The 17,298-nt window shown below is 41.5% G+C and overlaps 1 protein-coding gene across 1 annotated transcript; it reads right to left on the reverse strand.

The window, feature by feature from the left end:
- Positions 1 to 452: 452 nt before the first annotated feature.
- Positions 453 to 17,141, reverse strand: TMEM50B (transmembrane protein 50B). The gene is made up of 7 exons (XM_082496056.1): positions 17,118 to 17,141; positions 9,886 to 10,061; positions 9,157 to 9,269; positions 8,049 to 8,116; positions 4,777 to 4,869; positions 4,519 to 4,576; positions 453 to 2,115 (listed from the first exon to the last, which is right to left on the reverse strand). Exons 2-7 carry the CDS (start codon positions 9,982 to 9,984, stop codon positions 2,070 to 2,072), a joined length of 477 nt encoding a protein of 158 aa, XP_082352182.1. The 5' UTR covers positions 9,985 to 10,061; positions 17,118 to 17,141; the 3' UTR covers positions 453 to 2,069.
- Positions 17,142 to 17,298: the final 157 nt, after the last annotated feature.

Consider the following 17,298-nt stretch of genomic DNA (forward strand, 5'->3'; position numbering starts at 1 on the left):
GTTGTAACTAAATATTTTTACAGTTACACAAATAGGCCAAAGTTAAAAACCTTTAAAAAGCCCTCCTCAAAGCTGTCTCTTTTCTCCTCTTAGCAGCTGTATAGATGGCATGACCATTCCAGTTCTCTAAAACCAGAAGGGATGGTCAGGAAATACTCACAAGGAAGCTTCTGGTAGGAAACGCAGGTAACCTCAGAAAGAAGCTCTTGCCCGTCTCTGAAGAAAACTGGTTTTTAACTAGGTACTTGCATTAAAGCACGCTGTAAGAGTTCTTCCAGAGTCAAATGCTTAGCTTGTGCTGTTCAAGTGTCAACATGGAAGATACCTTAAGTGGGATTAGTTCTAGGCTACGCGCGTTTCTCAGTAAAAAAGCCAACAAACATTCCCAAGCTCCTAAGCAAGAAACTGATAGACTTGAAAACAAAACCCTTGGGTTTACTTATTAGCTGGTGTAAAAGTCACTTAAAGATCAATACTAATTGAGCTATTAAGTAGAGTTCTGTACAATTACTTTGTGAAGTTCACTATTTTGAGAACATAAGATAAAGTTTATTGCAGTTTTCTGAAATTACAACCAAACAGACAACTTATGTACAGAGCTATGATTAACACCGGTGAATAGATCCTAACTCACTGCAGGATGGTGAAATAGGGATGAAGTTAGTCTAGCCAGTAGCACGATTTCAGCTGCAGTATTTGCTTCATATTCTGTCCACTGGAGAGATTCCCACAAGGGAGCAGGTGGATGACTAACAGTATACAGTAACCATGCACAGAAGTTACATTCTGCAGTTCAATACCATTTGGTCAGCGATGTCAATACACGGAGAGTTATAAAAGCTTTTAGACACAAGGTAGATTCAAATGCTTTAAAAACCACATAGACCTCATGAGATAAGGAAGTCGCTAATAGCAAGATGAATATACAAGATCAGCCCAAAGCTATAAAACGTCATTGTTTGCCCTTTCTGTATACTCCAGCTAGAAGAAATGGGATTTCAATAATGGAAGCATTCCCATAAAGTGTCCATGAAATTTCGGAGATAAATACATTTTAACTGGGGCGAATGGCAGTCCTAAAACTGGCAATTATTTCAAGGTAAGATTGTTAGCAATAAATACATCTACTATATCCCCACTTGAAATGCTTGCCTTTTAAATAGAAAAGGTAACAGGTAGCAGGATAACTGTTCACTTATCAGCAAAAAGCTTTGCCTGAAGAAAATTATGCTAGCATAATTTCAAAGACGTTAGTCTGACCCTTGTTTATTCTTTATATTTCTTAAGTATGACTGGCATTGGTTTTGGTCTTTTTTTTGGTATTCTAATATGAGTAAATATAATACATACTAATTGGTATCTATTACACTGAACAGCATGAAATTAATTCTAAGGACTGTGGTGCTACCAAGTGTCATTTGTGCTACAGCAATCAGAAGTCCAGAACAGTTTGATTTGCCACGCAGAACCTGCTTAATATAGGGCCTTGTTTAAAAATTTGTAACCTTTTACAAAAAAATAGCTACTTTATATTTTTCTGAAGAGTTATACAAAATTTTTAAAATCAGCTCTTATCTCAGCATACAATAGAATTTACCCTCATTAAATACAGGCTTATCTGGGTCACATCCACACGCTGGCTACTCCGTCAGGTTACACAGGCAGCCCAGGCAAAATCGGCTCTAGCTCACCTATGCATAAAAGCAACAACCCCTACTACAGGGGACGGGCTTTATCCTGCTTTTTCACTAACAGTTCCCCTGAAGTCTCTGACACACGTGAAGGTTCAGAGGATCAAGTCTTAGGAGTTGATGGAAACCCATATATTTGAAGAAATAAGCCCAAAGATTATTTCAGAAAGAAAGCCTGATATTCCCTTTTTAAGATATATATACAGTTGTATGTACATATTCACAAATCCGTCCTGTGAAAAGAGGGAGCTTATTACAGAAACTGTAATTTGTCTCAGTCCATACAATTTAGAAAGCAAAACAAGAATAAACGTAAATATATCTACATACATCTTACGACATAGCAACTATGGAACAGACAATGCTATATGTGATCTCTCATCCCCATAACTCTTCTGTTCTTCCAAACTTGTAGATCAGAGTACTAAGGGGGGGGGGGGGGGGGGGGAAGAGAAAAAAAAAAAATCAGACCATACATAAGGTGGAAAAAGTAATTTTAACAGTATCCTTATAATTTTATACTATCTACGCTGCAAATCAACATCCCTCCAGTAACCTTAACTTTTATTCAAGTCAGTACCTGTTTTTTATACCTATATTTAATTTACTATGCATTGCTAGAACTGCGAGATCCAGCTGAAGCAACTGCTCAAATAAAAAAAATAGCCAGTCTCACAGTAAAAGCAGCTGCCCTCTCCAAGGAAAAAAATTCTGGTATTTAAGAGATTCTAGGACTGATCCACAGAGTTACAGAGCAGCAAGTCTCATGCTGGCATCTGGCAATCAGCTGAACATAATGCATCACACTAGGATAGAATCTCAGCAACTAAATTTTTATGAGAAAATCGGAAAGAATATTAATCCTGTGGTGGACAAGTGAGATCCAAATTGCAATTTGATTTCCAAAATTCCTTTTGTAAGGTTGGATGCAGTTAAATATTGTTATGAATAAAAAAAAAATGTTGAGGGAACAAAACCAAGCATGATTTCCTTATTGTTCCTTCTTCTTTATTTTTTTCTTATAGCCAACAAACAGGTGGTAAAGAAGGGCACAGTCATACTAAATCATAAGAGAATGTGGAGGGAGGGAAATGAGAAATACTGACACTGAGAACAACCATAACAAGCTATAAGTAAAACGAGGTAGACACCTGGGCAATTGACTAGAGAACTACTAATACAGCATGTTAAACTAAGTGAAAAAAAAAAACCTGGTGGTGTAACATGCAGGACTGAAGCAGTAGTCCTGAAGGAGACACATGGTTCAGGGAATACAGACATTATGGAACAACACTGATGGAAGAGCATCTGATTAAATCAGAACAAAAGGTTTGGATAAGGACACTGAGAAGGGCATCGCTGATTGACCCAGGTCTGGTCCAAGGAAAGGAGTCTATGGCAACAGGTGGACTTATCAGAAGTTACTGCCTAAAGTGCATGGTGAGATAAAACTTTTTTTTTTTTTTAATAAAAAGGTTGTAATTTGTCTTGACAGTTCATACCTAGCAAACAAATTTTAGAAGACAAAAGAAAAAAAAACTAAAATACATTTACACACAGTACAACAGAAACTAAGGAAAGATACTTTCAGAAACAAAAAGCAGCTTCAGAAATTAGTTCTTTGAACTACTGCAATAAGACTAAAGATTTCACGCATGGCAAACTATTCTCAAAAGTCTGCCTTCATCAGTATTGCATTTCAATCACATGCAAGACTACAGAAGAGATTTAGGAACTGTTATTTTCTGCAAGAACGTAACTGATTTTCCAAACAGGAAAGCATAATTGAGCCAGTCGGTCCAGCTCACTGCAAAGCATTTGATTCAGTACTAGAAGGAAAATTGTTATCACATTAAGTGGGTAAGAACTTGCAAAAGAGAAGGTTATGTGGACTTTTTCAGTGACTGATCTTGAAGTTACACTATTTAATGCTTTCATTGTCTTTTATTAATTAATAAAATTCATGGATTGCAGAATGCATTATACACATAAAAAGAGTTATTACAGATGCAGATAGTTTCAAAGTGTCATATAATATACTTAATGATATTAAGCAAACTAAGAGAAATTGATCTAAGTGTAATATTACAAAATGTACCACCATGCTCTTAGGATAAATAAAATATCGCTCTTAACTGAAAGCTCATTCGGTAGAAACAATTCCAGGTGTATCGATTATCAGATAATCGAGCCATTGGTATGAAATAGTCAGGAAAAGAGCAATAGGATCTCCCACCTAGTGCTGTTTCGATAGATGCCACGGTACTTGCAGTACAGAGATGAAAGCATTATTACCATGACACTGACAATATCTCTCCAGAATACTGTCTATATAGCCTTGGTCATCCACCTTCCACAGCTGTAAATTCAGTGACATCAGAAAGAGATGGACTAACAGAAATATGAGAGCAATGAAGAGCCTCTCATGGGCTGAGAAGGGGCAAATAAAACATTGTTTCTAAACACTGGAGCAAAGGGAGTAGAAAAAAAAGCAGCAAAGTAAAAAAAATCAGGTTTTAAGAAATAGTTTGATCAGTTTATGCATTGAATAATATCACATCAGTTTTCTGTACGATGCCAGTTTACTCAGTGACCCAAAAGGTCCCTTTGGCTTACATGCCACCCTCCTCAAGTAAAGGTCAGGGTGGGTAATAAATTGAAATATGGAAGGCCCTACACTGAGAGGAGCAAATTCCACATTTTGGAAGGTCAAGCCTGGAGTCAGCATACAGCTTTCAGAACTTTTTTTCCAGGAGTATCAGCGTGCATTGAAGCGGGTAAGTCAGATACTCCTTTGGAAGGAAGGAAATTTGCCCAGATAACTTACCTGAAAAATATCAACGCATTTTGGAAAAACACCGCTAATCCAGGGTAAACATTAGTGTCTGCAAAGTAAGTAACAAAGGAAATATTAAGTTATTTTCTATTGGAAGGTGTATTTAAAACACTATTCATAGTATCATTTTCTGACTACAAAACTAGACCTGAACTAGACCACACACTTCCATTCTTCTGGACATTCTGCCTTTTGGCTGACAGCAGAAGTACTTCTCTATATGTGAAAACTAAAAAAAAAACAACTTACTCTGTGTAACATATGCTCCAAAAAGAATCCACATTGAAGCAATAAGTGAACCAAACATCAACATAAAGCCAATGAAGAGCCAGACACGAGCACCTGCAGGAAATATTAAAACCTCTGAGAACCATGTAGACTATTATCCACAGTGACAGATGATCCAAGCTGCTACTGCGATACAATATGTTATCTTGCTGAAGGCACAAAGGAAAAGGGCTAAACCCTGTATGAAGGACAAGATAAACCAAAATCTGCCTTCACTAGTAAAACACATAGTAGCTGGATTCCTCACATTTTAGTGAGCTAACAACTACCAGAAGTTTCCCCTCACCTATAGGGAATGCCTATAACATCATTTAACACAACTTGGAGTGGAATAACAATGAGGTACTTTGCCAAAGCTATAGTGTTTCTGAGGTAAAGACAGCATTCCAATAAAGTACGTAAACCAAACCCTTCCTATGTTTATTTCAGAAAGGTATTTTCAGATGGGCAACATCTCCCATAGGTAGACATTACCTGCTGAAAAAGGAAGACAGGGCCATTGAAAATATCAACCTGTTCACTCATGGGAATGGAAAAATATTTCTATACAAAGATTCTCTCAAGCTGATTTATGAATGACACAGAAAAAAGCATCGTACGCTAGGTCAAAAATCAGTAAATCCTACCAGATTTCCTGTGAGGCATTCTACAAATCACATGAAAACGATGCTGGGATCCACATGGGAAATCACAGAATCACAGAATTTTCAGAGTTGGAAGGGACCTCTAGAGATCATCTAGTCCAACTCCCCTGCTAAAGCAGGATTGCCCAGAGCACATTACTCAGGACTGCATCCAGGCAGGTCTTGAAAATCTCCAGAGAAGGGGACTCCACAACCTCCCTGGGCAGCCTGTGCCAGTGCTCTGTCACCCTCACCGTAAAGAAGTGTTTCCGTGTATTTGAACGGAACTTCCTGTGTTCTAACTTGTGCCCATTGCCCCTCGTCCTGTCACTGGGAACCACTGAAAAGAGCCTGGCTCCATCCTCCTTCAACCCACCCTTTAGATATTTGTACGCCATAATAAGGTCTCCCCTCAGCCTTCTCTTCTCCAGGCTAAAGAGTCCCAGCTCTCTCAGCCTTTCCTCATAAGGGAGATGCTCCAATCCCTTAATCATCTTAGTTGCCCTTCGCTGGACTCGCTCCAGCAGTTCCCTGTCCCTCTTGAACTGGGGAGCCCAAAACTGGACACAGTATTCCAGTTGTGGCCTCACCAGTGCAGAGTAGAGGGGGAGAATGACCTCCCTCGACCTACTGGCCACACTCTTCCCTATGCAGCCCAGGATTCCATTGGCCTTTTTGGCAACAAGGGCACATTGCTGGGCCATGGATAATTTACTGTCTACCACGACCCCCAGATCCTTCTCCTCGGAGCTACTTCCCAGCAGGTCCGCCCCTAATCTATACTGGTGCCTAGCATTCTTCCTCCCCAGGTGCAGGACCTTGCACTTGCTTTTGTTGAACCTCATTAGGTTCTTCTCTGCTCAGCTCTCCAGCCTGTCCAGGTCACGCTGGATGGCAGCACGGCCCTCTGGGGTGTCAGCCACCCCACCCAGTTTGGTATCATCAGCAAACTTGCTGAGGATACACTCTGTCCCCTCATCCAGGTCATTAATGAATATATTAAACAAAATTGGACCAAATATTGACCCCTGGGGGACACCACTGGTTACAGGCCTCCAACTAGACTCTGTGCCGCTGATCACGACCCTCTGAGTTCTGTCCCGCAGCCAACTCTCAATCCACCTCACTGTCACCTTATCTAGCCCATACTTCCTCAGCTTCCTAATGAGGATGTCATGGGAGACAGTGTCAAAAGCCTTGCTAAAGTGAAGGTAGATGACATCCACGACTCTCCCCTCATCCAGCCAACCAGTTATAACATCATAGAAAGCTATCAGATTGGTCAAGCACGATCTACCCTTGGTAAATCCATGTTGACCACTTCCAATAACTTCCTGTTCTTCAACGTGTTTGGAGATGACATCCAGAATGAGTCGCTCCATTACCTTCCCAGGGACAGGGGTGAGACTAACTGGTCTGTAGTTCCCTGGGTCCTCCTTCTTGCCTTTTTTGAAGATCGGAGTGATGTCAGCCTTCCTCCAGTCCTCAGGCACCTCTCCTGTTCTCCATGACCGTTCAAAGACGATGGAGAGTAGTCTAGCAATAACATCCGCCAGCTCTCGCAGCACTCGCGGATGCATGCCATCAGGGCCCATGGACTTGTGAATGTCCAGCTTGGCCAAGTGGTCTCTGACCCGGTCCTCCTCAACTGAGGGAAAATCTTCCTCTCTCCAGACCTTCCCCTTTGCCTTCAGAGTATGGGATTCATGAGGGACAGCTTTAGCAGCGAAGACCGAAGAAAAGAAGGCATTCAGTAACTCTGCCTTCTCTGTGTCTTCCACCACTAGGGCACCTATCTCATTCACCAGTGGGCCTACATTTTCCCTAGTCTTCCTTTTTCTATTGATATACTCAAAGAATCTCTTCTTATTGTCTTTAACTGCAGTGGCCAAGCTGAGTTCTGATTGAGCTTTGGCCCTTCTCATTTTCCCCCTACACAGCTTTGTTATATCTTGATAGTCCTCTTAAGTTGCCAACCCCCTTTTCCAGAGAATGTAAACTTTCCTTTTTTTCTTGAGGTCCAGCCAAAGTTCTCTATTTAGCCAGGCTGGTCTTCTTCCCCATCTGCTTGTTTTTTGAGACAAGGGGATGGCCTTCTCCTGTGCTTTTAAGACCACCTGCTTGAAGTATGCCCAGCCTTCCTGGGCACCTTTGCTCTTCAAAACTGCCTCCCAAGGGACGCTCTCATAGTACAGGAATTATGAACGAAAGGAGAGAGAGGACACCAGGTCCACAGACACCACACAGTAGGTGACATACAGAGGAAACAGAATGTTTGCAACACATTCTAAAATAAGACATTCTTAAGGAATGTCTGCTCCATAGCCTACCACAAGGCAGAAACTCATTTCTTCCAGCAGCTATACAGGATTGGCAGAGGAAAGTTTAGGTATTCAAGATAAACAGAAGTTGAATTTTTCTAAGTTCACCTTTTTAATGCAGACAGTACTAATCTCCAAGTGTTAATTTTGTAAAGAAATTAACTTCACAGAAGTTCTCTTCTACTCCTGAACTTCTGATTATTATTTGTTTAACCACCACTTAGAAAAAAAAAAAAAAAAACAACACCTAAATAATCAGTCTTTCAACTCAACCTGATTGTTAATTTACCTGTTCTTCCTAAACATCCGTCACTGTAGCTGTCTCCTCTCACCTGTGCATTTGATACAGCATTTATCCTAGGAACAAGAAAGTGTATACACTTCAGATAAAATTGATTTTCTAATAAAGTTATAAGTAAAAAGCTAGCTTTTTTTAAGATGCAAGAAATTCTGGGAAAATTACTTGGCATTCTGTATAGTCACATACTATTATTACATGTCCCTTAGTGGAAGGATTCTAACTGGAATTCAAGCAAATCCCATATTTGTTCATAAGTTTTACTTAAATTTTTACATTAACAGACCTGTAAGATGAAAGAATTGCCCTTCTTAGTGATTGAAATATTCCTGGTTGCTTTCTGGCTGTTTAAGTTTTTAAAATATCTAAAGCCACTTCACAGGAATAATAACAGCCAGTAACACAGTGTTCTCATGATGATGATACGAGTTGCTTTCCTTCACAATGAATACCGTTAAGTATTCAAGTGAGAGACACCCTGTAAGGAGGGACAATACATTTTCTTAGAATGAGTCACATTGCTAAGGAAAAAAACCCAGAAACTGTCAGATACCAAGCATTAAGGTCTTGCATATCCAAATGCCTAATTTTTTCTCACCAATTTTGTACAATTCAGTAAAAGAATATAGTAGTTATAATGCCACTGACTGTCCCATTTGAGGAAGTTTTGGGCCAGAGACATCTGTAAAAATTATTTAAAAACAGGGGAAAATGCAGTCAAATATTTAATATAGAGGTAAGCAACTAGGCAGCATTACATGAATTTTGATATAGGAAACTAAACACTTATTACAGAAAGCCACTTAGATAAAGGAAGGTCTTCTTTCTTACATTGAGCCAAAGCGCACAGGAAAAGAAACTTACTCTAACCAGATGGCAGGGGATAGACAGAACAATGAATAAACAGACTACAATCAGAAACAAAGGCCATAGGAAAAGAAAAAAGGTTACATTGCCACGCAGAAAGGTATGACAAGATTACTCGTAAGTAATTTATAACCAAGCGATTCACAGTTTTATTGTATACCATATTTACTAGTAAAAAACATGTTTAACAGCTCATGTTTAGTTTATAAGAACTCCCTTTATATATACTTACATGAAAAAAGCTAGTGTTGAAAACACCCCACAGGTATGGAATGCATGGTTCATTTGTTCTGGCTTAGGGTAAACTACTGCAGCATCTATCATTATCCACCAACCTGTGAAAAACTAGAAATAAAACAGACCAGTATTACAAGGCTGGAAGCATACAGAGACAGGCAGACGAAACATGGCAAATGTTCATGCATATCATCGGTTTAATTGTCTTTTAACAAGTACAAACCATTCTAGAAAGTTATTAGCTTTAAGTTGGACTCTTAAATCTGTTTGGTATGCAAGTTCTGCATAAACCTTAACATTGATGTTTTAGGAGGAGCATTTGGGAATCAGTCACATTTTCTATTCAAATTAAGTATCAGTGTATGGTTAAATTCCCTGTACAGCTTTAAGAACAAGAATCCAGATTCTAAACACATATGAGATACAAACTATGTATGACATAGGTGTTCTAAAATATCTAATTATGAAAAAAATCCACTAGGAATTTAAATCTTTTTTAAAGACGAGATAACAGAAATGGTACAGCATTATCAGACAAAATGCAAAGTTATGTGACTCATAAAAAAGCTGTCCAACAATTACACTTAAAAAAAAATTGAACCAATAATATACTGGACTGAGGTGCAGTTAAAAGTGAAACTTCACAAAATTTAAAGCAAAAATGTAACTGTCCTACTTCCAAACTTGTCAATACAGTTATGATTCACATCCTCTCAAAACTTACCAATACACCCGCAACTATTGAAGCGATGGCATTTCTTCTTTCACTCCAGTCAATGCACTCACACTCTGGCCACCGGAAGTTGTCTAGGAATCCTGCCATTTCCTCTAAGATTAGATTGCCCTTCTTATTTTGTACTTATACATGAATTTTTCCATTAACAACTGTGTCTGAAATACCTGAAACACAGCCAAAGATGCATTTAATACAAAGTAGCAAAATCTTGAGATGTTTGACAACACTAATGAGCAATTTTACAATGTGGCGGGTTTTTTTACGGAATTAAGTATTCCATATATTCTATGGATTCTATATTGAACTCTCTTTAAAAAAAAAAAAACAAAAACAAAAACAAAAAACCACAACAAACCCAAACACCTAACTTACAAACAGAATCATAAAATAAAATCATCACACAACCCAAAAACATATGCATTATATATAAATCATCGTATCTGAAACAGAAGAGATATGAAATAGAATGTATTCTTTGTTCAAATGTATGAAACAAAAATAAAAGCAAGCAAAAAACAGGAGCAAAAAAGTGAGTATATCATCTTCAAACCATAATGCTCTCCCTGGCATTAGCAGTTAAAAAAAAGAAAGATACATAACAGCAGGGCTTCATGCGCAGACCAGAACTTGGTCTTTGAGTCAGGCCAAGGAACCTTGCATAAGATACCCATATTTCCAGTCTCCAAATAAGACAGATAACGTAGTGCCTTTCTAACACAGGGAAAAAGGGATCAACTCAGTGAATCAACTAATACCACGGGTAAAGAATGTCCCGCTTCACAGTGAGAAGATCACACAGAACGTTAAATACAGGAAGAGGAAAGCAAAGTTAATTAGTGTTACAAAGTGACTACTGAAACAACACAGTTCTCAATCTGGTGAGACAGTAGCTATAAAAGGTGCTGCACTACACTGCTTCTATTCTCACAGTGTAAGATGATTAGCATATATAGTTTGAGTATCAGAAGTTAGAATATTTACAGTTTTTCTGTTTAGCAGTGACTCACAGCCATTCTTAACGCTGTTCTCTTTTTGATTCAGTACTGTCAACTTCTGTATTTTCCCAACCTGCCATAAATAATTTCCAGATACTTGTTAGAGGCTAACAACAGACAAACGTCCTTTACGATTACATTACAGGACAGACTAATGTAGAACATTTTTCTGGTTAATAACTGTAATTAGAAGTCCACACTAAGAAGTGAACTAAAAATAAATAAATAAACAGGGTTTGCCTATGCTACAAACACAGGCCACCTCCTATGAATAAAATAAAACTTTGTCCTCCTGAATCTAGTTCCAAAAATCCATCCATAGTTATGACGCTACCTTAGAGCATTAAAATCCATCACTCAGTTCCAAAATGATTTTATTTTTGTACAGTATCTGGGCTCAACCCTATAGGTATTTTGCTAGATTACACTTTTACTTAGCAATTTTCAGATCTCTATTCTTTCTAAAACTTTCACACAAAATTGCCGCACTGTACTCTTACATGTTTACAACGGCTTCTACAGCCCCTCCTTCTTTTCCACTCTTAAAATGGCCCCATCTGTACTTTATTTGTTCCTCTTCAAACCGTGAATGTGTCTCCTCCTCACCTCTCCTCTCCCTCCCTGCCCCTGCCGGCTCCTTGCCCACCCACACTGAGCACAGCTCACAGTTCCCATTGCTGGTGTCACTACAGAGGACACGGTTCTCAGCCCGTGCTGTGGCTGGCCACAGGCAGGAGTAAATAGACAAACATGCTACGCTATTTCTTCTCCCCGCTGAACACAACGGTGGTTATGGCAAACCGACCAAAGTTATTACCTTGCCTGTAAAGACATTTTCAGCCATTTTCAGAATGACTGAAGCTGTGTTTCTTCAGAGCTCTATTTTCCTTTGGATTTTTTTCCCCCACAATGAACCACTGAAATAGTATTAACATATCTAAATAAAATCACCTCCTTCAAACATAACATAAAGTCCTACTGCAATTCAGAAAGTGGGTCAAGAAAAGCCACTGGAAAAAATTATTTCAGGTATGTCAACAACAACAGAAATTTTCCAGACGCCATCCAGAGGTACCTTAACAGGCTGGAGAAATGTGCTAACAGGAACCTCATGAAGTTCAACAAGGGGAATTTCCCAGTCTTGTACCTGGCAAGGAACAACCCCACACACTAGTATGTGCTGGGGGCCGACACCCAGCTGGCAAGGAGCTTGGCAGAAAAGGACTTGGGGGTCCTGGTGGACACCAAGTTGAGCATGAGGCAGAGATGTGCCCTTACTTCAAAGAAGGTGAGTGGTATCCCAGGCTGCATTAGAAGTGTGCCAACAGGTTGAGGGAGATGATCTTTCCCCTCTACTCAGCCCTCGTGAGGCCACACCTGGAGCACTGTATCCAGGTCTGGGATCACCAGTATGAGAGAGACATGGACACACTGGAGAGAGCCCAGTGAAGGGCCACATAGATGATGAAGAGACTTGAGAACCTCTTCTATGAGGAAGGGCTGAGAGGGCTGGGACTGTTCAGCCTGGAGAAGAGAAGGCTCAGGGGGATCTCATCAATGTATACAAATGCCTGCAGGGAGGGTGCGAAGAGGATGAAGATGGCTCTTTTCAGCAGTGCCCAGTGACAGGATCAGAGGCAATGGGCACAAACTGAAACACAGGACGTTCTCTCTGAACATCAGGAAACATTGTTTTGCTGTGAGGGTGACCAAGCACTGGCACAGGTTGCCCAGAGAGGTTGTGGACTCTCCATTCTTGTAGATATCAAAAGCCATCTGGGCAACTGGCTCTGCTTGAGATAGGGGGTTGGAGCAGATGCCCTCCAGAGGTGCCTTCCAACCTCAACCCTTCTGTGATACTTAAGAAATAGCCTTCTAAATTCTTGGGTGAATTAATATCTTTTTACTGCTGCAAAAATCCTCTAGTTCAACAGGCTGAAACAAAATGAAAAAAATCATTCCCTTCTATGATTTAAAGGTTATATATAGTTTGTTTTGCCAGCTAATATAATTAAGCCAGCTTCCAATCCAAAAACTGACTAGCACTTATTCAGTAAAACCCTTTCAACTTCGCAGTCAGTAATGATAAATGTTATGGATACCATACATTGCACAAAGATGTCTTAATAATTAAGTGGTTTTTAAACATTAGATGACAAAACAGAGGCATTTTGCTCACTTCAAAAATCCGAGCCAAAATATCTCTCAATACTTAATTTTATTGGATATCAAATGGAGTTTTCACAACTGCATTAGTAACAAATGAGTGAAGCTACAGGGGCTAGAAAAAGTTGATTTTTTTTTTTAAATACCTTCTTAGATATAGGGCAACCTTCTGTCAAAGCATATAATTTTAACAGAAATTGTATTTTTGGTGCTCGATGCTGGCTCACAAACCTGCACTTTGCTTTAACCTTACTTTTGTGCTCAGGAGAGAAGCACCCTACGTAATGTGAACAGGTGAGATGTACACTATCTGCTGGCAGTCTTTCTACAACAACGACTACTGACAGCACAATTCTTCTGTTTCACTGGAATAAGATGAGAAACATGGAGAAACAAGGTGCAGAGAATTTCCAACAGAACACGGACAAGAAGTCTAGAATTATTTCTACACATGTCTAATGCCAGAATGTAGCTTTGATTTCACAAAGAAAGCTCAGTGCTAGGGCAGGCATGCAAGAATACAACAGGCAGTAAAAGGAAACAGAGGTGCTAATGCCGCTGCCCTTTTTCTAAGATGATCTAAACATTAACTGATGCCATTCAGAATTCTGCAAAGGAGTCCTTCATACAGGTATTTCAAGAGAGGCCCACTTAACAGTAAAAACAATTAAACATTTCTCCCACTACTGACATAGTTCCATATGTGTACAGACTTCATGGATACATGACTAAAAAGCAGCGATATGCCATTTCTTCCAACATTTACTGAATGTGCCTATGTTCTGTGTCCAACGTGTGGATACTCCTCTCTTTGTGAGAAGACAATGCCATCTTTGACCAAATGCACATTTGAGGGCACTCACGTGTAGCAGGCAAGACAAGTAAGGGCTGTGGGTTTTCCATGAAAAAGGAGAGCAGGAAGCAGACTGCAGGATGCCAGAACAATTCATCCAGCCTATAATCCAACCAACTACTTTCACATGCTCTCATTTAAAAGGTAAGCAAATTGCCTATCAGACTTAGGGGAAGGATGGACAGTACACAGCCAATCCAAATGCAACAGCTTGGCCACCCACTCACAAGTTGTTAAATAAACACCTAGCTATTATATAATATTGGTTTTAATACGCTGGAGGGAAGGGGTACAGCAACATGCTAGAGGGAAGTGACACCATTCAGAGGGACCTTGACAGGCTTGAGGAGTGGGCTCATGCCAACCTCGTGAAGTACAAGGTCCTCCACCTGGGTTGGGGCAATCCTCAGTATCAATACAGACTTGGGAATGAACGGAATGAGAGCAGCCTTGTAGGAAAAAAAGGACATGAGCCAGCAATGTATGCTTGCAGCCCAGAAAGCTAGTCATATCCTAGACTACATAACAAGAAGCAGGTGGAGGGAGATGATTCTCCTTCTCTGCTCCCCTCCGTGAGACCCCACTTGCAGTACTGCCTCCCGCTCTGGGATCCCCAGCATGAGGCAGATATGGACCTGTTAGAGTGGGTCCAGAGGAGGGACACAAAAATGGGGGCCTCCCACTTGGGAAGGCTGGAACACCTCTGAAGACAGACAGAGAGCTGGGGTTGTTCAGCCTGGAGAAGAGAAGGCTCTGGGGCCACCTTACTGTGGCCTTTCAGTACTTAAAGTGGGTTTGTAAGAAAGACGGAGAGAAACGTTTTACCAAGGTCTATAGTGACAGGACAAGAAGCAATGGTTTTAAACCAAAAGAGGTTGGACATAAGGCTGAAATTCTTTACTGTGAGGGTGGTGAGACACTGGAACAGGTTGCCCAGAGAAGATGTGGATGCCCCATCCCTTTAAGTGTTCATGGTTATGTTGGACAGGGCTTTGAGCAACCTGATCTAGTGAAAGATGTCTCCACTCATGGCAGGAGGATTGGACCAGATGATTTCTGAAGGTCCCTTCCAACCCATTCTGTGATTCTACGATAGTGTTCCACATGTACGTAGTTCTCAACACCCTAGCAAAGAAGGAAGAAAATAATAAGCTATATTTGAACTGTGAAAGACCAGTGACTTTGTGAAGCTGAGTCTCCACCCAAGACCACCAGAGCTAGGCTACAGTTTATCCTTATACAGGTTAATATGGATACACATCTAGGTTTCAGCCCAAATGTACCCTACTACACAGACAAAAAAACTCTGATGAAGACTGATGCTTTCAGCTGGACTTTCTTACCTGGATAAAGGTACAAAACTCACTCTCTTGGTTTAAACTTTTACATCCACATACTTCACACCAAGGAAACGGGTAAACCCCTTTGCATTAGCTGTCCTTCAACGCCCTTCCTACAGTCTGTCTCCTCCCCTTTTCCAAGGGCAGACAGGTTCTCCCACTGTTCTCGGGAAACATTTCTCACTCAGGTCCAATAAATAGAAACACAAGAACACTCATAAGAACAAACTGGTGACTGAAGAACTAACAAGGACAGTCATACTCACTGTAAAAATAATACTTGGTAGACACTAGCGCTCAGATAAAAACAACTAGTATATTATTCAGACAAGTGAAGTGAAACAAAACCACAAGAATCAGAGCTCAGGATTTTAATCTGAAAATCAGTTTCTCTCGCCCAAAACAAATTGATTACTTGAACAAAATATTAAAGCAGTTTCAAGGAAATAGAAAAATCCTGCACAGAGAAAACTGTCTTAAGCTGCACAAGGGCCCCGGAATACTGTCAAGTTAGCAAACAACGGGTCTTCCTATTTCCAAAGAAGAAAGCAAAAGATAGATAAAAGGAAGAAAAGAAATTTAAAGCCAAGAGGAAAAACTTATTTTCCGCAAAGGCACCAGCACCTTCTACAAGTAACCAATCAGAATATGCTTTAAGCCACATACTTTCCTCATATGCACATGCAATGAAAAGGTATTTGACAAGGTCACTGTAAGAAGCTTGTGTGGACATTTTTATCAAGTCCACTGTAATTTTTTTTAAGGGGGGGTCTTTAGACCACTCATTCATTTCAGTAACTACATGCAGTTTCACTTTCAGTTTCCCATGTACCATAGCCCTATGCTTTATTGTCTAGTTTTTAAGTATTACAGAAAGACAGAAAGAGAAAAGAAAGGAACTTTTAAATAAACTTACACAAAAATAAGGCTGTGTGGCAAAATTATTAAACAGGTAATTGCCTTACACAAATCTGTGTGATGCTCAGCCCCAGAGCAACATGACTGCTGTTTACACAGAGTATTCTTTGAGCATGCTATTAAAGTTTGACGACTTGAGAGAGGCAGAAAAAGAAATCAATTCTGCAATTATCCACGGGCCTATTTTTGCTCATAAGAGTATATTACGTGCATCGATATTTATTTAATGGGCTCAAGCCATGACGGGGCAATACGAGTCAGAATCCCAAAGCAGCAATCAAAGTCCTGATGGTAATTATTATGCTGAGGGCAGCGTTACTTAGGAAATTTTTTTTTTTTTTTTAATTTCATCTACGGACCTCAAACTTTCCGCTCAGTCCTTCCCGCGGATAACGGGGACCCGATACAGACCTGGCTGTGGCCCCGCGACGTCGCCCACGCTCACCCCCACCCCACCGTCCCCCCCCCCCCCCTCCCGGAGACAGAGAGGCCCCGCCGCTTCCTCCGGCCGCGCTCCGACAGAAGGTCACGGCTCCGGCCGGCGGGCCGGGAACGGTGGCCGAACACCCCCCACACCCTCCCCCGCAGAGCCCCTTCGCGCTGCCCCCGACCAGCACCGAGGGGTGCCTGCGGGCACCGGGCCGGGCCGGAGGCAGCCGCCCCAGCCTCCGAGGGCAGACGGAGGGAAGAGCCGCTGCTCCCCGGGGCGGAGGGGGCAGCGCAGGGTCCTCTCGCGGCCTGGCGAGGGGAAGGCGGCTCCGGGCCACCGGGGCGCGCGAGGGCCGTTGGAGGCAAAGCGGGCGCGCGCTGCCGTCAGACGCGGGCGTCCCTAAGCTACCCTCTCACCAACCCCTCTCCTCCCCTCAGCGCTGCGGCCGCCCTCTGCCCCGCCGCCCCTCGCCCCCACCGGCGCCAGCGGAACGGCAGGAAAACAGCGGCCGCACGTACCCCCCGTCCTGGGCGAGACTCTTCCGCCTGCCGGGAGCTGAGGGGTGGGCGGGGGGTGGGGGGTGGGGGGGGACAGAGACCCGCGAGCGACGCGGCCATCCACCAATCGGAAGCGAGCGCTTCGCGTCACCGGAGGATGGGTGAGGATGGGGCGCCACGATTGGCTGACGTGACAGCCCAC

This window comes from Vanellus vanellus (assembly GCF_965231255.1).
Source record: "Vanellus vanellus genome assembly, chromosome: 1".
Taxonomy (NCBI): domain Eukaryota; kingdom Metazoa; phylum Chordata; class Aves; order Charadriiformes; family Charadriidae; genus Vanellus; species Vanellus vanellus.